Genomic DNA, 21,539 nt, shown 5'->3' with positions numbered 1-21,539 from the left:
CTGGGGACAGCAGCAACCATTGACTTTAGTCGCTGGTAGATTCACTGGCAACGTAGATTCACTGATCTGTCCTTACCAGCAGCGTGCAGCAGGGGGCGACAAAGCTGTGATAAGTGACAAGCATGCAGGGTACCAACATCTTGAACTTTTGAAAATAAACAAGTAATTAATTAATTAATAAATGTCATGTTTTTAAATGAGTGAAATCTTTACGCCAAGTAGACTGGAACATGTTTGGCCATTGGGGGATTCAGATAAAATTCGTAAAAATAAAAAAAATTTTTTAAAGTGTAACGTTGCCCATGACCTCAGTCGCAAGGGTAACCGCAACATGGTGAGGTGCATTAGATTTCTCTGAAGTGAAATTGTCTTCTGAAATTATACCAGCCCAGCTCATAACGTTGTGCTACAATTAGCATTACGCATGTGGTCATGTTGCATGTGGCTCGTATGATGTTTGTAGCCATCATAAATTTTCTACCAAGCTCTGGGAAGGCTTACTTCAAAGTACTCACATCTCATATGTGGGCAAGTTATTTAATTATGGAGAAGCAGACTGTTTAAGGTGGACACTTTCTAAATCTTATTTTTGTTGTGACATGTCACCTTGCATTCCACAGGTGAGCGTTTTCCACACACACACACACACACACACCTACCTTAGTAGCTTATTAAGTACAAGCTCTTAATGAGCAGTGTTGGGAGTAAGAAAAGCACTAAAACCAAGGAGCACGTTCTGGTCACAAAAGGACGATGCAATGGCACCTCGGTACACACGCTGGGGCGGTGGTGGCCTAGCAGGTTAAAGAAGCGGCCCCGTAATCAGAAGGTTGCCGGTTCGAATCCCGATCCGCCAAGGTGCCACTGAGCAAAGCACCGTCCCCACACACTTCTCGCCAGTCATGGCTGCCCACTGCTCACTCGGGGTGATGATGGTTAAATGCAGAGGACACACTTCACTGTGTGCACCGTGTTCTGTGCATCACGAGTGACATTCGCTGCACTTTCTTTCTTCTTCGATCCGGGCCGGAACTGTTGCCCCAGGCCAGCATTAACGTTCGACCCCAACTTCCAGCAAAACCGAGCCGGTTAACGTTAAATGTAAATGAACGCTGAAAGATACCCATCAGGGGTGAGCTGTGTGGGATAAGAAGGGAACAGCCAGCGTTCCCTTTTCCGCCGCTGCCGCAAACAATGCGAGGCGAGAAGTAATAGAGCGGTGACAGAAGTGCGCGCCGCGCCAGGCTGCGTGGAAACTCTCGTTTCCATCACAGAACTCTCTTGGAGGCGCGACAGAAGCCGCACTTGTGGAGCTGGAACTGGCACCGCGGCCACAGGCGCACCACCACGGCTGTCTCGGGGACCGGGGGTGAGGGACGGAGTCGGGGGTCAGTCTGGGTAGCAAGGAGAGGGACCCTCGCCGACGGAACCATTAAAAAACATCATCCACAAGATGCAGTTGGGTTTAAAAGCCTGAGGGTGGAAGAGTGGAAAAACGCTGCTATTTTGCTACGGATCCGCTCCTACACACTCCCCTTAAATAACAATTTAAGCCAAATATTGAGTTACACGAATTTCAGAAATTCACGGTGTTTTGTGTTATTCCATCATGATTTAACAATCTTGAGTGCATTTACAGCATTTACCAGACGCCCTTATCCAGAGCGACTTACAATCAGTAGTTACAGGGACAGTCCCCCCCTGGAGACACTCAGGGACACAATGGTAGTAAGTGGGGTTTGAACCTGGGTCTTCTGGTTCACAGGCGAGTGTGTTACCCGCTAGGCCGCTACCACCCGAGTTAAGTCACAACTGTGCTTAATATTTGTTTTGTGAAAGAGAAGAATGAGACAAGTAGGATGGTAAGACACTTTGAGTCAGGTGGTCACCAATGGCCATTAAACGAAGCTACAACAGAGTGAATTAAATAGATGTATTCATAGTTGGGGTCCTAGTGAACCAGAATTGATCTCTTCATCGATGGTAACTTAAGCACGTTGTAAGTCGCTCTGAATAAGGGCGTCTGCCAAACGCCGTAAATGTAAACGAAGCCTCTGAACCAGAAGACCACAGAGTCCCAGGTTCAAACCCCACTTACTACCATTGTGTCCCTGAGCAGGACACTTAACCCTGAGTGTCTCCAGGTAAAGTGTCCCTGTAACAACGGCGTGCAAGTCGCTCTGGATAAATGCTGTAAATGTAAACCTTGTTGACCTGCTCTCAACTTGCTCTCCACAACACAATCACTGAAACAATGCAACAGCTTGCAAAAACCTTTCATTTCCGTTTTTTTTGATAACGAATACAAATGGTTTTTGTTCAACAGTCTGTAGTATTTCTGTATTATTTGTTAGCTAATTCTACTTTATCTCTCCAACCCATCTGGACACTGGCTATGGGTCTGGTTGCTTTCGGCTTCTTTCGTCAGTTCTTCTCTCTCCTTCTCTATCTGCTCTTGCTCTTTGACGTCCAGATCTTTAAGCTTCTGCTCAACGTCTTCAGGTATCTCCACCTGCATTAGGTTCTCCATCCCTGCATCTGGCTCATCTCCAATTAGGACCTACAGAAAATAAAAGAATATCCAGATATTACACACAGAGCCGGGTCCAGACGGGGTAAAATGACTGCCAATTGCAAGACTCAACAACATGGAAAAAGTAGGCATTCCAACAATAGGATGGAAGTTACAGTCCTGTTATTCACATTATTTCAGCATATGAAAATGCCTATTAGTGCTAGATGAATATTAGGGGGTCAAATTTGAAGCTATGGATTTACTGCTTTATTGCAGTGATTTAAATGCCTGGGAAGGCTGCAGTGAGTGAAGCCCTGTTGCTGGCACGTTGTTCAAAAGGAATCTCCCAGATGTTATGGAGTGCATCAGGGTTTAATGTGGGGACCGTGTGACATCTTTTCCACTGAGCCCCCCCTAAAAGTCTGCCACCACACCACAGAGAACGGCCCAGACTTTTTTTTTTCCACAAAATTTGAGCATCCTGTTTTTTCTTTGTCATAAATCGCGTTTAGACTTCTGGATTAATTTCCCTGGCGTCAAAGGTTCCACCGAGCCCAGCAGGTGTCTATTTAACACAAACCTGGCTGATAACAGAAAGCAGTTACGTTTTTATTCTGTACCTGAACGAGTTTCTCACATGCTGCTGTGACGTGGGGTTCCCTCTCCCACTTGTGGAACTCCCTCATAATCGGATAGACGTTCTTGCTCTTCAGAATCTGCCGACCCGCCTTGGTGGCAGTCAACTGAGGGAAGAAAAAGCACTCGTGTTAGTCGCGACACCACAGCCCACATGACACCCGCCTCGCTGAATAGGCCAGCGCGTTACGGGCAGCCATTTCTTTGAAGCGAGAAAGTGCCACATGAGTCATTAGGTCGATGACGGTCACCCGGTCTTAATTACGAACTAGATGGAATGAGAACCCTCGGCAGGCAGGCCGACATCTGAACTAGTCCTTAGAGGGGTTTCATTCGAAACTACGTGACTGACAAAAAGGTCAGTAACTCGAGCCTGTTACAAATATGTACGTCCACAACAAACAAGCACACGATCAGTAGTGTGTGTGTGTGTATATATATAAAAACTAAAAAGTTACACTTATATTACTAACACTTAAATACAGTGGTTTCGTCTGAATTTTTTATAGATATATAAAATGTGTTTTTACATTTACAGCATTTATCAGACTACAGTAGTAGTTACAGGGACACTCAGGGTTAAGTGTCTTGCTCAGGGACACAATGGTAGTAAGTGGGATTTGAACCTGGGTCTTCTGGTTCATAGGCGAGTGTGTTACCCGCTAGGCTACTAACACCCTTTTTTTTTTACATAATATAATAAACATAATATTCAGTGTTGTCTAACGATTGATGTTCAGAAGGATCCTCACAAGTAGCAACGTCTCAATAAGCATCTTTCGAATGTCTGGGTCCTCTTCTCTCTTCTTATCCTCAGGAAGGTACTGGAGGTCAACTGGCAACCCTGATGGAGGGGGAAAAAAAAAGAAAAGGTTTTGCTCTCCATTACTCAATTTATGCTGTGCGCTGGTGAAATAGTACATCGTTTTTTTTGGGGGTTTTTTTTTAAGTCTGTGCCTAAGCAAAAACCAGAATTAATGAGTGAGCCCTCGTGAGACCAAGCGCCTCTTTATTAGCCTGGGTTCCCCTCCAGACATTCACGGCGCTAATTGTAAAGCATGGTTAGCATGAACATGTTCCATAGAGCCATAAAATCCGACACGAATAAAGAATTTCAAGCAATTTTATAAGACCACAACCTTTGAAAAATAAGACCGAATTCACTACTTCCAGTCTTGGTGACGTCTTTGAGAGTTTCCATTCTGTTGCAAAGCCATCAGCCTTGTTCATTTTTCACCCCCTTTCTCACTATGCTCTGAGTGAGGAATTCAACCTGCCAAGCCTATAAAAACAACAAGGCCATAAAATTCAACCTGCTAACGCGTTTAAAAATAACAAACACTGCCCCCTACTGAGCAAACAGCTACTACAACTGCAACCAAATCGTGGCATACGTTACACCAGCACACCTACTAGCAACACAACACCTTTTACATTCACAGCATTTACCAGACGCCCTTATCCAGAGCGCTTTACAATCAGTAGTTACAGGGACAGTCTGGAGACAGTCAAGTGTCTTGCTCAGGGACACGATGGTAGTAAGTGGGGGTCTTCTGGTTCGTAGGCGAGTGTGTTACCCGCTAGGCCACTACCACCCTCACCTTCGTTCTCCTCTTCAGACAGCTCCTCGGGCCCGGCCAGTGGCAGCAACAAGAACGGCAAGATGTCCACCGCATCGCTCAGCAACCACTCGTGATGTGCTGCGGACAATTTAAGATTAAAAAATTGTCACAAATCGAGTCACAATTCACCAACAATGGGCCGTAATTGGGCGAAACTCTGATGGCTCACGGCAGCAAGATGGCATTTTAGGCGCATCTTACCGTAGTCAAAGCAACAGTTCCTCAGGGTGCCCACGACCCCGCCCCGTCGCACTGTCGAGTTCTCGTACTGAGTGTAGGGAAGCAGCCTCTGCACCACGCACCTGAGCAAAACCACCATGTTACATTCAGAACCACCAACCGGGGGGCAGTGGTGGCCTAAGTGGTCCCATAATCAGAAGGTTGCCGGTTCGAATCCCGATCCGCCTAGGTGCCAGTGAGCAAAGCACCGTCCCCACACACTGCTCCCCGGGCGCCTGTCATGGCTGCCCACTGCTCACCAAGGGTGATGGTTAAATACAGAGGACAAATTTCGCTGTGTGCACCGTGTGCTGTGTATCCCGAGTGACATTCACTTTCAATGGTCCATCCCACATGGAAAAAAAGAGCTAATAATTTGTTAAGAAACTTACAAAAAAACCCAAAAACAATATATGTATAAGATGCAAATGTGCATTGTGTGAATCAGAAGCTGCTCCATTGAGAACCCACCGTTCCTTATCCAGGACGAACTGCCGTGTCTCCGGCAGCTGGGTCAAGTTGGACAGCAAGGGACCCAGGTAGTGCAGTGAGGCCCTCTGGTTGTAGCCCTCCGTGCAGAATATCTCCACTATTTTGGCCAGGCCAATCTCTTGCTCCTGCAGCACCCGAAACACCTCCTTGCAGGTCCTCTCGTGCCGGGATAGGTTGGTGAGGATGGTGCAGATCCGGTCCGAAAACACGTACCCCGGCTCCAGCAGGTTTCGAAAGAGTGCGGGCAAGACGTCCGCTTCTTGAACCAGAGCTTGGTGCAAGGTCTCGTCAGCAGACAGGTTGATGAGTGCGTGGTAGCAGTCTTTAACAATGGCGATGGACCGGTCCGCAGTGAGGGTGAAGAGGGCTTTGATGAAGTCAGGCTTTGAGCGCAGATACCGGCAGCCATCGCTATTGCCAGTGAGTCCCAGAATGTATTCTGTGGCCTGACCTTTCACATCGGGCCTTGCGTCCAAGGTTAGGAAGGCCAGAAGCTCTTTGGCTTCACTGTTGCTCAGCATGCTGGAAAGTATCGCTATCTCAATCGCAAACTCATCAGCTATGAAGACAATGATTACTTAATTACTAATAACACCAAAAATCAAACATCACAGGAAACCTGACACGTACATACAGTACAGGCCAAAAGTTTGGACACACCTTCTTATTCATGTGTTTTCATGACCATTTACGTTGGTAGATTCTCACTGAAGGCATCAAAACTATGAATGAACACGTATGGAGTTCTGTACTTAACAAAAAAAGGTGAAATAAGTGAAAACACGGTTTATATTCTAGTTTCTTTGCTCTGGTTACTGATTTACACACTCTTGGCATTCTCTCGATGAGCTTCAAGAGGTCATCACCTGAAATGCTTCTCCAACAGTCTTGAAGGAGTTCCCAGAGGTGTTTAGCACTTGTTGGTCCAGCTCACCCCAAACCATCTGGATTGGGTTCAGGTCCGGTGACTGTGGAGACCAGGTCTCCACTTTTTGTTAAGTACATAACTCCACATGTGCTCATTCATAGTTCCTTACAAGAGGAAGACACCAGCAATTCTCATTCGGTTTCTATGGATTTTGAGTTACAAAACTGAGAGCCCCCGATAAGGCCTAAATTGTCAAGAATAGAACATGCTAGGGAATTGTTAAGTGCTAGACGATTACTTTCAATAAAGGCCTGAAACTAAAACAAAACATCAACCCCGAATTTGTACGGTTTTAAAATATATATATATATATTTTAACTAACTTCGTATTACAAAACTTTTAAGCGATTACTTTAGCGATTCTACACAGCAGAATTCTTCAAGGTAAAACCTAAATGTTTTGGTACGTAGCATTCCTCTTTGACCTAAAAGTATTATAATTATTTCTTTAGCGACGGAGTGTAATTGCATTACGACTTAAAAAGAAACAAGTATTTAAATGCGCAAGTGGTTTAAATACTCACGAAAGAGCAAAAACGGGTTCCACGCTGGCTCCCCGCGATGCAAGAAACGTGTAGATACGCACTTCCGGGTTTGTGACGCAACGTTCGCGTCGCCCAATCAGATCGCGGGGGTCCGTGAGGATCCGCTGGCGGTGAACGGCAAAGCCAGATACTCTCAAAAAGTCGGCTTTATGGTAAAATAGCAAGTTTACCCAAAAGTTAACACAGTTTCTCCGGGCTACTCGGCAGATGAATGCAGTGCGGCGTTACGTTCTTTAGTCACGTGATTGTTCTCCCCTCGCTCCGATTGGTTGCTTCCTTGTGACACTTCGGCGCGCCAAAAGTCGTGTGGGAAGCGAAGCGCCTTTTGTCCCCGCGTTCCGCTTTTAAAATCCCCCGTCAAGCGGAGCGATGGCGGGCCGGTACGACGACGTGAAAGTCCTGCTGAAAGAGTGGGAGCGCTCGTTCGTCCGGGAACACAAGAGGAAACCCGACAAGGTAAACCCGAGTATTCCCGAACGTTGTCGTTACAATCCGGCCAGTCGGCGGCGTTGTTCACGTGTTATGTCTCCCGTTGTAGGACGACGTGCACGGAGCTCCCGAGGAGACTAAAAGTGAGTGCAGTTCACGAAGTCGTGTGAAATATAAACGCCGACGAATTGTGAAAATGCGAAACAATTCAGCCGCTCGTCCGATGTTTTGACTGTATACCGCCTTCCAAAATAAAAGTCGAAAAGACGGCGGATGGTTTTTATATGAATTAAAATGTCTCCTTTCACCTCGGGGTCAACCTACATAGTGAAGTCCATGTACACCGTGCACTTTCACACTAGTGAAAGATGTAAATAATAGGGTGTGGTTAGGGTGGGGCTTTTATTTTGAAATTAAATCGCATACGGGCAAAATTATTTCGCATTTTTTATCAATTTATCGGCTGCAGAACTTGGAAAAACCAACGCGTGTGTGTGAATTCACAGTCACAGCCATGCATGACTTTGTGAAAGTGGAGATTTCTTTTGATTGTAAGAGCCGTGAGTGTCCGTCGAACCACAAAGTGCGCTGGCTTTTGCAGAGCTCTACAAAGAATACCAGGCTCTCAAGGAAGCCAAAGAGAACAGTGGAAATGGAACTGCGTCCAAAGTTCACCCTGCAGAGGTCCAGACGGCTGTCAAGGTGGGTTCGAACCCTGCGTACTACCATTGTGTCTCCAGGGGGGACTGTCCTCGTCGCTGCTGACCGGTATATGCCGTAAGTGAGTGCTGTTTGCGTGTGATTCCTTGAAGGACGACTGCTGGGGGTCTCACCTGAGCCGCAAGAACATGCCGGCGGCGGCGCCGAAGCTGAGCTCGGAGGAGAAGGTGTCCCTGCAGGCCTCCGCGCTGTACTTCGGCATGAAACTCAAGGCGAATATCGGCTCTACGGTCAAGGTACGGTTCGTTGTGTGACTTTCCTTGAAAATGCATCTCCTGATTTTAATGAATAAGCACTTTTTAGGAGTTGTTCTACGTTCTCTCTTGTTGGGGCAGTGGTGGCCTAGCGGTTAAGGAAGCGGCCCCGTAATCAGAAGGTTGCCGGTTCGAATCCCGATCCGCCAAGGTGCCACTGAGGTGCCACAGAGCAAAGCACCGTCCCCACACACTGCTCCCCGGGCGCCTGTCATGGCTGCCCACTGCTCACTCAGGGTGATGGGTTAAATGCAGAGGACAAATTTCACTGTGTGCACCGTGTGCTGTGCTGCTGTGTATCACATGTGACAATCACTTCACTTTATTTGGACCTTTTTTTAATCATTTCTAGGAGAGGCCCGTCTCCTTGAAGAAGTCCTTCAGCGTTGGGCGAACGCCACTCAAGTCACGGAAGGACAGCCAGGACCCGTTGGAGCTTGCTCAGCCGAAACCGGCCAACACGTGTCCAGGTCCCCTGTCTCCGGCGCAGACGGCCTCCTCTGAACCCTCTCCAGCCTTCGCGGCACCCGAGGCGTGGTCTCCCGCGCCAGACGAGCCGGCGCGCCGGGCCCAGCAGCTCCGGCGGTCCGTGACCAGGCGGCTGTCCTCGGTGGACAGCGGCTGGCTGCAGCGCTGTCGGGTGTTTGACGAAGTGGGCGAGCGAGAGAGGCCGGTCGCAGGCAACGCGGCGCCCGCCGGGTCGGACCAACTCTTGGCCACGAACGGCGGCGAGGAAGGTAGTAATAAACCGGGCCCGCCGGCGAGCGCCAAGAGCACCCCGCCCGCGCCGAGAATGGGTAACGTAACGTCTAGCGGCGGGACCGCCTGTCTGCAGGACGCTGGGCCCGGTCCCTCATTATGGTGTCCTGACGGAGAAACCAGACCGGCTCTCGGAGGAGAAGAACCTGGCGGAACGGAGCTGTCCGGTGCCATCAGCGGCGCCAGAAAACCTCGACCGGGCGCCAGGAAAGGTCAGGAAGGAGGGAAAGAGTGCGAGCAGACGGAGGACGGAGAATCCGGGCGGAAGGGGGTGAAGAGACGGGTCCGAAAGAGACGGAGGGACCAGGAGGACGAAGAGGAGGTGAAGGCAGCCGACGGCGGCACGGCCAAGAGGAGGAGGAAGATGAAGAAGGCGGAGGGGAACTCGGAAAGCCTTAACAAAGCTGCCCGTGGGAGGAGGAACAACGGCGAGGGCCCCGAGGGCCCCGGGAAGGACGAGGTGAAGCGGAAGCCCGCGGCTCCGCGGGAGAATCTGCTCGGAGAGGTGGACGAGGAGGACGTGAGAGCAGCCAGGAGCCGAGACAAGAACGTGCCAAGAGCCTGGTGGGTGTTGGTCACTGGTGGCCCCCACGTCATGTCACCTCAGACCTAGCGGGGAGCCTTTCTGTCGCGGGTTGGGCGGGGCGGGGCGGGGTCCTTCACCTTCCGTTTGTGGTGAAAACGTTCTTCCGACGTTTGACCAGGGCTCCCAAGAACACGGATGGCAACTTCGTGAAAATCAACTTGAAGAAGAAGTCCCACGTGAAAGGTTTTGCCCTGAGAGGCGCGGCCCTTCGCAAGCAGGTGAGCCGGAGTTCGTCTTTCTTATTGCCGGTGGGCTGACGGCGACCCGTCCCACGTCCGCTTTTCCAGATGTACGTGCAGAAGTTCCAGCTGAAAGGGGAGCGCTTCGGCGGAGGACGAGGACGAGGGAGGTTCGGCGGGTTCAGTCGCCACGGCGACACCTGCTTCAAGTGCGGTGGCACGGGCCACTGGGCTCAGAGCTGTCCGGGAAGACGTAAGTGCCCCGCCCCGCCCCGCCCTGCGCCGAGACACCTGTGTAGCTCTTTTTCTAACACGTTGCTATGGTGACTGTCCAGCTCCAGCCCCTGCAGTAGATGGTGGCGCGACCGAGCAGGAGGAGGAGCCTTTTGAGCTTCCCACCTTAGAGGAGGTTGCTAGGGCAACAGGAACTCTACGGTCCGAGCCTGTAGGTGAGTCGGTAGGGTCTTTTGCAATTACAATCAGGAGTTACAGGGACAGTCCCCCCCCCTGGAGACACTCGGGACAAAGTGTCTTGCTTGACTGGTGCAGTGGTGGCCTGGCGGTTAAGGAAGCGGCCCCGTAATCAGAAGTTCGCCGGTTCGAATCCCGATCCGCCAAGGTGCCACTGAGGGGCCACTGTCCCCCGGGCGCCTGTCGTGGTGCCCACTGCTCACCAAGGGGACACAGAGGACACATTTCACTGTGTTCACCGTGTGCTGTGCTGCAGTGTCTCACAATGACAATCAACTTCACTATTTATTTATTTATTTATTTATTTTAAAGTGGGGTTTGAACCTGTGACTTCGTGGCCTTCTGGTTCATACGTGAGCGTATGAACATAACTGTGAAGGTTTTATTGTTGTCGACCCTCTGGGGTCCGTTTCAGTTCCGTGGCGCCAGGAGAACCGTTCGGAACCAGAACGTGCGCCAGGCTGCCGCAGATTATATGGAACTGGGCCGCGTTTGTGGGACGTTTTTTTTTTTTTTTTTTTCCCCCCGAAGTGTCGTCCAGCGCGGCCTTACTCGGCGGAAAGTTGCCGGTGTGGCCCCGCCTCCTCCACCGGGCCCGGCTGGGCTTTCCGCGGAACGCCGCGGAGCAAAAACATCTAAACCGCGCCAGGCCGACCGGCCGTTCCGCCTCGCTGGACATTCCGGATCCCTCGAGAGCCGCAAGCGGCGTCTCGCGCGGTTCGGAAGAGCGTACGAGCGGCGAGTCCCCTGGTCTCTCTCTCTCTCTCTCTCTCTCTCGGTTCGTTTTCGCAGCGTTCGGAAATATGAAGCGATTCCGCAGGACGGGAGGCCGGGGCCAAGTCAGCGGTCGCCCAGATGAGCGTAGCAGCCCCGCGACTGTCTGGCCGTGATGTCACGCTCGCCCACGTGCCAGAGGGTCAGCGGGCTCGCGCCGTCCCCCAGCTGTCCCGCCTCGCTGCTCCTTGCAGAACGCCGATAAATCGGATAGCCGGATTAGACCGTCGCCGTGGCGTCTCCTTACAAAGTGGTCGCTAAGACACTCGCCTGTGAACCAGAAGACCCAGGTTCAAACCACACTTACAACCATCGTGTCCCTGAGCAGGACACTTAACCCTGAGTGTCTCCGGGGGGGGACTGTCCCTGTAACTACTGATTGTAAGTCGCTCTGGATAAGGGCGTCTGGTAAATGCTGTAAATGATTTCGTCCGCAACGGCTTGGACACACCGCAGGAGGGGTGTCTGATGTGTCTGATGTTGCTCTTTGTCTTTATCGTGAACTCGACGGTAGCGGCGCCCTCAGGTGTGAGGGAGGGTGACGACGAGAACGTGGACAAAGGGGAGGAAATCCTCCTGAACGTGGTCAGGCCGGACTACGAGCGCCCCGCCCCTCCGCCGCCGATGGAGCCCCTTTATGGTCTCGGGGAGGACGGGAAAGTGCGAGGTACGCCATTCCGACTTCATCAATTCAAATATCAACAGCGACTCTTTACCGTTTAATCTCCTCGTCTTGGACTCTCTGCAGAACCTCCTCCTGAAGTTTATGAGGCGCTAAATGACTTCGGATACCGTTCGTTCCGACCAGGACAGGAAGTTGCCATCATGAGGATCCTCTCTGGTAAAAGGACCGGGCTTGGCCTAATAGCATCGTATACGCGAATGCGGGCGCATTTAAAAGTGCTCGCTGTGTCTCACGTAGGACTGTCTACGCTTGTGGTCTTGTCCACCGGCATGGGGAAGTCTCTGTGCTACCAGCTCCCGGCCTACCTTTATGCCAAAAGGTCGGGCTGCGTCACGCTGGTCTTGTCACCCTTGGTGTCCCTGATGGACGACCAGGTAAATGCCGCGTGGCGATGCTGTTGACGCCGGTTTCTTCTTTATTGACGCTTGTTCCCTACTTCCTGTCTGCTGAAGGTGTCCGGGCTTCCGTCCAAACTAAAGGCGGCATGCATTCATTCCAACATGTCTCCGAAACAGCGAGAGAAAGCGATAGAAAAGGTATGTGTTTTTCTGAACAGTGATGTAAACGTTGGGCTGGGCTAAACGGCAAAAAAATGTAACGTGAACGCACACACAAAAGAGGCAAATTTGTACCATCGATAGAGGGTCAGTTGTGGCCTAGCGGTTAAGGAAGTGGCCCCGTAAACAGAAGGTTGCCGGTTCGAATCCCGATCCGCCAAGGTACCACTGAGGTGCCACTGAGCAAAGCACCGTCCCCACACACTGCTCCTCGGGCGCCTGTCATGGCTGCCCACTGCTCACTCAGGGTGATGGTTAAATGCAGAGGACACGTTTCACTGTGTGCACCATGTGCTGTGCTGCTGTGTATCACATGTGACAATCACTTCACTTTAAGGACATGTAATCACTTGTGTACTGTAGCTGTAATCAAACCTACAGCTACAGTCCAGGCCAGAAGTCTGGACACCTCCTCATTCAACGTGTTTTCTTTATCTTCATGACCATTTACATGGTAGATTCTCACTGAAGGCATCAAAACTATGAATGAACACATGTGGAGTTATGGACTTAACAAAAAAAAGGTGCAATAAGTGAAAACATGTTTTATATTCTAGTTTCTTTGCTCTGATTACTGCTTTGCACACTCTTGGCATTCTCTCCATGAGCTTCAAGAGGTCGTCACCTGAAATGCTTCTCCAACAGTCTTGAAGGAGTTCCCAGAGGTGTTTAGCACTTGTTGGTCCAGCTCACCCCAAACCATCTGGATTGGGTTCAGGTCCGGTGACTGTGGAGGCCAGGTCTCCACTTTTTGTTAAGTACAGAACTCCACATGTGTTCATTCATAGTTTTGATGCCTTCAGTGAGAATCTACCAACGTAAATGGTCATGAAGATAAAGAAAACACGTTGAATGAGAAGGTGTCCAGACTTTTGGCCTGAACTGTACATGTGTGCGTTTCTTTTTGGAGACTTGATGGATCGGTGCTTGTTTCTGGAACCAGGTGAAGGCGGGCCAGGTGCATGTCCTGCTGCTTTCCCCAGAGGCACTGGTGGGTGGGGGTCACTCGAGCTCTGGCTGTCTGCCCCCAGCAGACCAGCTCCCCCCGGTGGCCTTTGCATGCATTGACGAGGCCCACTGTGTGTCTGAGTGGTCCCACAACTTCAGGCCTTGCTACCTCCGACTGTGCAAGGTATCCCTACTGTGGTTAACTAGTAAAATAATATATTTTATATTTTGACCACTAAAGCCTATTTGTAGGTCTAAAATATGGTTATTTTAGCGTTGTCGTGACTAAAATTTTATTTGAAAGACTGAACATCTCCTGACTCCCATCCCTGGCTCATATATCTTGGTGTTTTCTCTGTTAGGTTCTGAGAGATCGTCTGGGCGTGCGCTGTCTACTAGGACTGACAGCCACTGCAACCCTGTCCACTGCCCTGGACATCGGCCGCCACTTGGAAATCAATGACCAGGATGGCATCGCTGTCCGGTCTGCTGCTGTACCGCCCAACCTGCAGCTCTCCGTGTCCACGGACCGAGACAAAGATCAGGTGCGTCCCGCTACGCAGCACATTTTCTGGAATTGTCTGAGATTTCAACTACGGTATCATGCTTGTCTGATGTTGCATGTCCCACAAGCATGTCACGCATCCCTCAAGTCCAATAGCAATTTGTGGATTTATTTCTGAATCATTTATTTATTTATTTATTTTATTTTAATTATTTTATTTATTTATTGAGCTTCAGAATGTGTGGTGTAAATATGACATGTAGAGCTGTGAAAATTAGCATGTTTATCACTGTTATTCATTCTGAATATTAAACACATTAGCATAAATGAATGCCGTTAATGCATTTACACACTTACATTTACATTCACAGCATTTCCCAGACGCCCTTATCCAGAGCGACTTACAATCAGTAGTTACAGGGACAGTCCCCTCCTGGAGACACTCAGGGTTAAGTGTCTTGCTCAGGGACACGATGGTAGTAAGTGGGATTTGAACCCGGGTCTTCTGGTTCATAGGCGAGCGTGTTACCCGCTAGGCTGCTACCACCACACAGGCTTGCTGCGTCGATACCAATAGTTGTTTTTCCATTCACGCCAACATTTAACTCAAAATAAACCTGATTGATTGGCCCTTTCGAAGTCAGTGTGAAGCTGACCTCTTCTGTACATGTGTGTAAGCAGGTCTAAAATATGGGCAGAGGTGGCCTAGCGGTTAAGGAAGCTGAGGTGCCACTGAGCAAAGCACCGTCCCCACACACTGCTCCCCGGGCGCCTGTCATGGCCGCCCACTGCTCACTCAGGGTGATGGGTTAAATGCAGAGGACAAATTTCACTGTGTGCACCGTGTGCTGTGCTGCTGTGTTTCACAAGTGACAATCGCTTCACTTTATAGCACGCCGTTTCTGCCGGGGCCTGTGCGGTACTTTTCAATATTACAACAAGCTGTGGCTTTAGTGTAGTTTTGTCATTAATTCTTAATCATAGGTCTGTAAGAGGATGATTTTTAATCAATTGACGGCCCTAATAAAATCATTTTGTTTTTGAAGGTGATGCTGAGAAAAACCAGCCTCATTGCTTCCTATAAAATGATGCCGTTCGTTGCGTGTTGTGCCCATCCCTCCAGGCGCTGGTGTCCCTGCTGAAGGGGGAGCGCTTCGGTGCCCTGGAGTCCATCATTGTGTACTGCACCAGGCGAGAGGAGACCACTCGCATCGCTGCGCTGCTGAGAACTTGCCTGCAGGGGGTGATGCTGAGGGAGTCCTCCAACACTACCAAAGCAGAAGACGGCGACAACCCGGTGGCCCAGAAGAAGAGGGCTCTGGGTACTGGAAAAACATGAATCAATATTCTACATTTATATGGATACACCTTAATAAAACGGGAACGGTTGGTGATATTAGCGTCCTGTTTGTGGCACATTTTTATATGTGAAACTTTTAACCCCATAGTGGCAATTTTGAAGTCGGCCATCTTGGATCCAACTTTTGTTTTTTCAATAGGAAGAGGGTCATGTGACACATCAAATTTATTGGTAATTTCACAAGAAAAACAATGGTGTGCTTGGTTTTAACTTTATTCTTTCATGAGTTATTTAAAAATTTCTGACCACTTATAAAATATGTTCAATGTCACCAACCATTCCCATTTTATTAAGGTGTATCCATATAAATGGCCCACCCTGTAGAATAAATTTCATTAATAGAGAGCACTTGTTTCATTAATAGAGCACACATGTTTTTGTTATACATTATGTAAAAAATAAATAAATAAGTTTACTATAATACATAGATTTTTCCCACAAAGATCAGATTTCTACCATAATATCAGCACTGATCTCTTATTTTTCTTGACTTTCATGCGACTCCCAGCCAAGAAGAAGATCCGAAAGCCGCTGAAGTGGCTCGCCGAGTCGTACCACGCCGGCATGTCTGCCGCCGAGAGGAAGCGGGTCCAGGTGAACTTCATGTGCGGCGAGCTGCGTCTGGTGGTCGCCACGGTGGCCTTCGGCATGGGCCTGGACAAGTCGGACGTGCGCGGCATCGTCCACTACAACATGCCGAAGAGCTTCGAAAGCTACGTGCAGGAGATCGGACGCGCGGGCCGAGATGGAGGACCCGCTCACTGTCACCTGTTCCTGGACCCCGAGGTGAGACGTGGCGCAAGTGGTAGAGCTGATCGTAAAACGGTGCACTTTCCGATTTTCCAACCGATTTCTATCACAATTAATTTCGATATTGCCACCAGAGATAATGAACAGCTTTACAGGGGCGGCGGTGGCGCACCGTCCCCACACGCTGTTTCCCGGGCGCCTGTCATGGCTGCCCACTGTCACCACTGGGCGGCCAATATCGAGATCGTATAATCGCCCGGCCCGACATGGTGCAGGACCAGTATTGGGTGTAGATACGATTTGGGCGAGAAACCACACTCACGCTGCGGTGATTGGGTCGAGGTGTAATAGGAGTTCCGTTGGATGTGGTGCAGTGGCCGATCTGAAGATGCACGATGGTCTGACTAACAAACTCTCTCCAGGGTGAAGACCTGCATGAGCTCCGCAGGCACATCTACACAGACACAGTGGACTACTTTACAGTCAAGAAGCTGGTGCAGAAAGTCTTCCCGTCGTGCAAGTGCAGACAGATCCACCAGAAGCACCAAGAGATGAGCTCCACCAAGGTTGGACTCCTGGGTCCTCCTTTAAAAGGCTAAATAAAGTTCTACACTCTAGATTAAAACTCTGAGAAAAGAGAACGTGTAATAAAATCTGTATGTTTTGCTTGTTTTCCTGGAGATGGACATGGAGGTGGATGACGCCGACATGTTGGAGTTGATGGACATCTGTGATGGGGTGGTGCATGAGCAGCAGGAGCAAAATAAAAGTCCCTGTGACGGAAACCCAGAGGGGCAGAATTCACCTCCGAACCAGCCCCTGGACGAAGGGGAGAAGAAGACTGAGAACCTCGAGGAGGGGTCAAGCAAGGGAGGGGAGGGTGAGGAGGCAAGTAGCAGAACTGAAGGAGAAGAGAATGCAGTGGTCACTCACAGGGTGTGTCACACCCATGAGAGAGCCATTCCCATTCAGGAGACAGTAGAGGCCCTGGACATCTCTGAGGAGGGTATGGTAGCTCCTTAGGACCACACAGTTAGTTGCACGAGTATCTTGCTCATGCCTAATTCTCCCTGGACGTTGTTCTTGTAAGGTCTGGAGACCCTGCTTTGTTACCTGGAGCTGCATCCACAGCAGTGGGTAGAGCTGATGCACCCCACCCTCTCCATTTGCAAGATGACATGCTACGGTGGACCACAACAGCTTCGCAAGTTAACCAAACTGTCAGTTGTGTTCTTTGGATAAATTTTTTTTTTTTTTTACGTATGTCCCAGGGTTCTGGTTAAGGGTTCACTGCTCCCTTGTGTCCTGCCCATTAGAGGCTGTACTACGTCACTATGACCTTGAGTTGACTATTACAGTTATATTTCCATCAATTAATGATGCTTTTGACATGTAGGTTCCTTTAGTAGATCTGTTCCATAATGAGAAGGTTGCCGGTTTGAATCCCGATCCGCCAAGGTGCCACTGAGCAAAGCACCGTCCCCACACACTGCTCCCCGGGCGCCTGTCATGGCTGCCAACTGCTCACCAAGGGTGATGGGTTAAATGCAGAGGACAAATTTCACTGTGTGCACCGTGTGCTGTGTATCACAAGTGACAATCACTTCACTTCTTCAATTTCCAGCGAAGAGTTTGGATGCACCTCCTTTTGGTGAAAGTGATTTCATTGTGATGCACAGCATCATTTAACCAATAACCCTTAGTGAGCTGTGGGCAGCCATGATTCGAACCTGCAAACCTCAGGTTACAAGTCCAGGTCCATAGCTGGAGAAAGTGAAGTATGAATCAGTTTTTTCCTCTTTTTACCTCCATGGCGGCTTTGTTCACTATTGTAATATCAAAAGCCACTTGATGAGATGCTCATTAACATGAGTGAGCGATAAAGTGTTCAGCATGAACCTTCAGGACTGTTGGAAACCGTCTTCGCTGTCCAACTTAAGGTTGTGGAGAAAAGACGAGTGTGAAACGGAAGCTCCCTGACTTGAAGAGACTCAGATCTTCAGCTTTGTGCAGTTCAGTCTCTGCACGTGTCTGTTTTCAGGTGTCCCCCCGTTGCTGTGGCTCTGGCCCGGATGCGGATGGCGGGGCAGAAGGTGGAGGCCTGTGATTCGCTGGAGTTCGACGTGGTGGAGCTCTCCGACACGATGGGCTGGCAGATGCTTATGGTCAAGAAGGGTCTGAGGCAGCTCCAGTGGGGCTCAGGTGTGTGACCCGAGTCTGGGAGAGACTGAAGGGCTGAGCAGTGGCGTTTTAAAATTTTAAATATCATTAGATATACAGTATTGTTCAAAATAATGTGCCTAACCAGAATAATCTTATGTTTTTAGTATATATATTTTTTTTATTGCTACATTGACACATCATGAATCATGGACTGGAACAGCTGAAGTGAAGTGATTGTCACTTGTGATACACAGCAGCACAGCACACGGTGCTCATGGTGAAATGTGTCCTCTGCATTTAACCCATCACCCTTGGTGAGCAGTGGGCAGCCATGACAGGCGCCCGGGGAGCAGTGTGTGGGGACGGTGCTTTGCTCAGTGGCACCTTGGCGGGTCGGGACTTGAATCGGCAACCTTCTTATTACGGGCCGCTTCCTTAACCGCTAGAAGCACCACTGCCCCGAAATTCCATGTTTATAAAAAACGGTGGTCATACAACAAAATATTAGTTTAGCGATTTACACGATTGTTAAATCCTAGAAACAAAAACGTTTGTACGCAATATTTTTGAGTTGCTCAGGGACACTATGGTAGTAAGTGGGATTTGAACCTGGGTCTTCTGGTCCATAGGTGAGTGTGTTACCTGCTAGGCTACTGCCACCATGAACGCTGGGTCTCGTCTGTTGTCTGAGGATCTACTGCACCTACTGGGATCTTGTTTGCCACATAGCGATAAAAAATATAGTAAAATCCTGGATTATTCTGGTTAATCGCATTGCACTACTATTATTGTGCACAATACTGTACAATAAACACGTTAGTGTCATTGATGTACTTCGTTATTTTGAGTGGACCGCAAATTTGCGCTTTTATACAAGCTGAACTCCGACTACTCTTCATCAGTGTTGTCCCAAGCAAAGTAATAAGATAAAATAGAGAGAGGGAGGGAGGGAGGGAGGGAGGAAAAAAAGCCATGAGAAAAAATGAGAGAAGAGAAAAAGACTCGGAAGCCAGAAGGCTTCTGATGGAAAAACCCATGAGCAAGAAAGCCCAGCCCGTTTCCCACACGTGAACAGATCTTTTATACCCCTAGCCTACAGGAAGTTGTCACAGACCAATCAGATCCTGTTGTTTCTGACGCCACGCCCCCGGTGCCTCCTGTCTGGGGAAGACAAAGAGAGTGGGCGTTCCCGACGGCCGACACCTCACACGTTTGTCTCGGGGGAGGACCGGTCAAATGTTGCACTGCCGTCCGACAAAAGACATGTAAAACGGAGGTGTTGAATCTTCATGCACAACAAAGGCACAGGAATGTCACATCTCTTCTTACAGACGGCCGCTACGCAAAACAAAAGCGTAGAAAGGCCATGGTCCTGCGACGCCCCATCTTACAATAGTAACTAATGTAAGGGGTGAGATACCGTATCTTTAAATATAATCGTTCATTTTATGTTTTAATGATCCCTTCAGGGTCATTTGGAGGCACCGGAAGGTCTGGGGTTCACGTGGAGTTTTCCGGTCTGTCCTTCTACTTCCGTTCCTACGGTGACCTGACTGCGGAGGAGATGGACCGCGTGTGCGCGTTCCTGCACGGCCGGGTTGTGGCTCAGGAGAAGACCCAGCTCTACCAGCTCGAGGCCTGTTTCAGGGCGTTCCGCAGGTGATGTTCCTCAGACACGTACGGGGCGCCACCAAATATTTAATTTCACGCCCCCTTTTTCCCCCCCGCCCTCCCCAGCGTTGCGTACCGGACCTGTGACTCCTGCCTGGACCGGCTGGACGAGGAGCGAAGCCCGCGGCTCAAGCGTCTGTTGGGTGATTACTTTGAGAAGAGGCGAGAGCGGAACTTCGGCGAGGAGCTGCAGCCGTACGAGGACGACGATGATTCTTTAAACCGATACAAGGTGACTTTTTACACGAGTAAAAAAACGCTTATACGTTATTCATATTGTACATATTCGCTTCCTACGAAAATCTCCGGAATTGGTAATGATTTGAATCCTTTCAAGCTGAGGATTTTATTGTCAGTTTTTAAACGTCTTTAGACTGCACCACTAGCACGTTCTCTCCCTGTTTCCAGATGAGGGACTGGGAGGAGCAGGTCCGCGCCGACGTCCGGAGCTTCCTGTCCGCCCGCAGCGACGAGAGGTTCTCCGGCCGCGCCGTGGCCAGGGTCTTCCATGGCATCGGTGCGTTCGCGCGGACGCCGCTCCCCGCGGAGACTCGGTGACTCCGCCCCTTCTAATGCCGCCCCTCTCTGGCTTTGCAGGCAGCCCGTGCTACCCCGCGCAGACGTACGGCCGCGACCGCCGCTACTGGAGGAAGTACATCCGCTTCGATTTCAACCAACTCATCCGCATAGCAACACAAGAGATCATAAGGACAAAGTGACGCGACCTCGTTTTTTTTTTATGAATATTTTAAATATTAAATAAAATATTTTTGTATCGTTCGACACACTCTCGTTTTTTTTTATGTTTCTGTGGGTGCTGTTTGCTAATAATTGCTCATTTGTGCAGATATAACAAAGGCTTATCTGCTAAATTGTACAATGCAGCAGACCGGTGGGCTTTGTGTTCTTCCATCATGGATAATGCCACTTCCACCCTGAATCCCATCAATTTGAACGGAAGTCTCAGCTTAGCCAGGGATGGGCGGATGGGTTGGAAGTAAAGCTGGGAAGAGATCATCACAGATGCAACACCGACATCTTCCATCTCTGCAGGACCAAGAGATGTAGGACCGGGTTATTAATGACTAAATGACGCCCGACCAACAGCCAGTTTCAACATCTGAAGTCGGGCCGAAGACTCTGAAGCAGCAAAAAAAAAAATCTTTTTCAGTCCATTAGAATGGACTGGAGATGCTCCGACCATCTGAACGGTCCGGGTTGTCTGCTCGTTTCATCACTGCCAGCAATCTGCTGCGCTGGTTATTGCACGATCGATGTCGCTGCGCTGTAACTCGCTATCGCACTTGATTTATATTGAGGATGCGTATTCAGGTTGCGTTTCACTGCATGTTGCACTTCTGTAACTATTAAAAAATATATATATTTTAAGCATGGACGGCCCAGGATGCAGTACCACTACGTACCCAGTAGGTGACGAACAAGCCAATCACTTGGAAACGCATGTAGTGTCCTTTCTGAACGTAAAACCATGAAATGCAGTGCTATCTTTCTGCACAAATTGCAGTCGCAATAAACATAACCATTTGAGTCCATTAATTATAAATATGGTTTTCAGTCGTTAAAACTGCGACATGATGATAGTTTGACTGATGTAATTGACACAATTGTCTAAATTAGGGGTCTCACACTCCCGCTCTTGCCTGCCATCATGTGCGAAACAGATTTTTTTTTTGTACATTTATTATGAAAACCCATGATGTTTTTCATTAAAATGTAAAAATGAACAAATGAATGGGCGTGGCTCTTGTGC

General features: G+C 49.3%; 2 protein-coding genes across 3 annotated transcripts; one reads left to right on the top strand and one right to left on the bottom strand.

Moving 5' to 3' along the window:
* Positions 1-2,264: 2,264 nt before the first annotated feature.
* Positions 2,265-7,092, bottom strand: hgh1 (HGH1 homolog (S. cerevisiae)). Its single transcript, XM_028964425.1, has 7 exons — positions 6,937-7,092; positions 5,464-6,043; positions 4,975-5,075; positions 4,753-4,851; positions 3,904-3,995; positions 3,136-3,258; positions 2,265-2,560 (listed from the first exon to the last, which is right to left on the bottom strand). The coding sequence occupies exons 2-7, from the start codon at positions 6,003-6,005 to the stop codon at positions 2,366-2,368; spliced, it is 1,152 nt and encodes a 383-aa protein (XP_028820258.1). The 5' UTR covers positions 6,006-6,043; positions 6,937-7,092; the 3' UTR covers positions 2,265-2,365.
* recql4 (RecQ helicase-like 4) lies at positions 6,741-20,497 on the top strand. 2 transcript variants are annotated; one of them, XM_028964422.1, is made up of 24 exons: positions 6,741-7,413; positions 7,496-7,529; positions 7,988-8,088; positions 8,199-8,342; positions 8,713-9,683; positions 9,824-9,923; positions 9,993-10,137; positions 10,220-10,333; positions 11,644-11,796; positions 11,878-11,970; positions 12,052-12,188; positions 12,267-12,350; positions 13,315-13,503; positions 13,682-13,864; positions 14,948-15,146; positions 15,693-15,970; positions 16,357-16,500; positions 16,616-16,940; positions 17,025-17,154; positions 17,976-18,136; positions 19,567-19,756; positions 19,835-20,000; positions 20,177-20,285; positions 20,366-20,497. In XM_028964422.1, exons 1-24 carry the CDS (start codon positions 7,327-7,329, stop codon positions 20,485-20,487), a joined length of 4,359 nt encoding a protein of 1,452 aa, XP_028820255.1. In that variant the 5' UTR covers positions 6,741-7,326; the 3' UTR covers positions 20,488-20,497. The 2 variants fall into 2 exon arrangements, with proteins under 2 accessions (XP_028820255.1, XP_028820256.1); XM_028964423.1 differs by having other exon boundaries at positions 11,656-11,796; positions 20,366-20,487.
* Positions 20,498-21,539: the final 1,042 nt, after the last annotated feature.

Source organism: Denticeps clupeoides, chromosome 20 (genome assembly GCF_900700375.1).
Source record: "Denticeps clupeoides chromosome 20, fDenClu1.1, whole genome shotgun sequence".
NCBI classification, from domain to species: Eukaryota; Metazoa; Chordata; class Actinopteri; order Clupeiformes; family Denticipitidae; genus Denticeps; species Denticeps clupeoides.
Note: the sequence above shows the minus strand (reverse complement) of the source record. Positions and strands in the feature narration are given on the sequence as shown.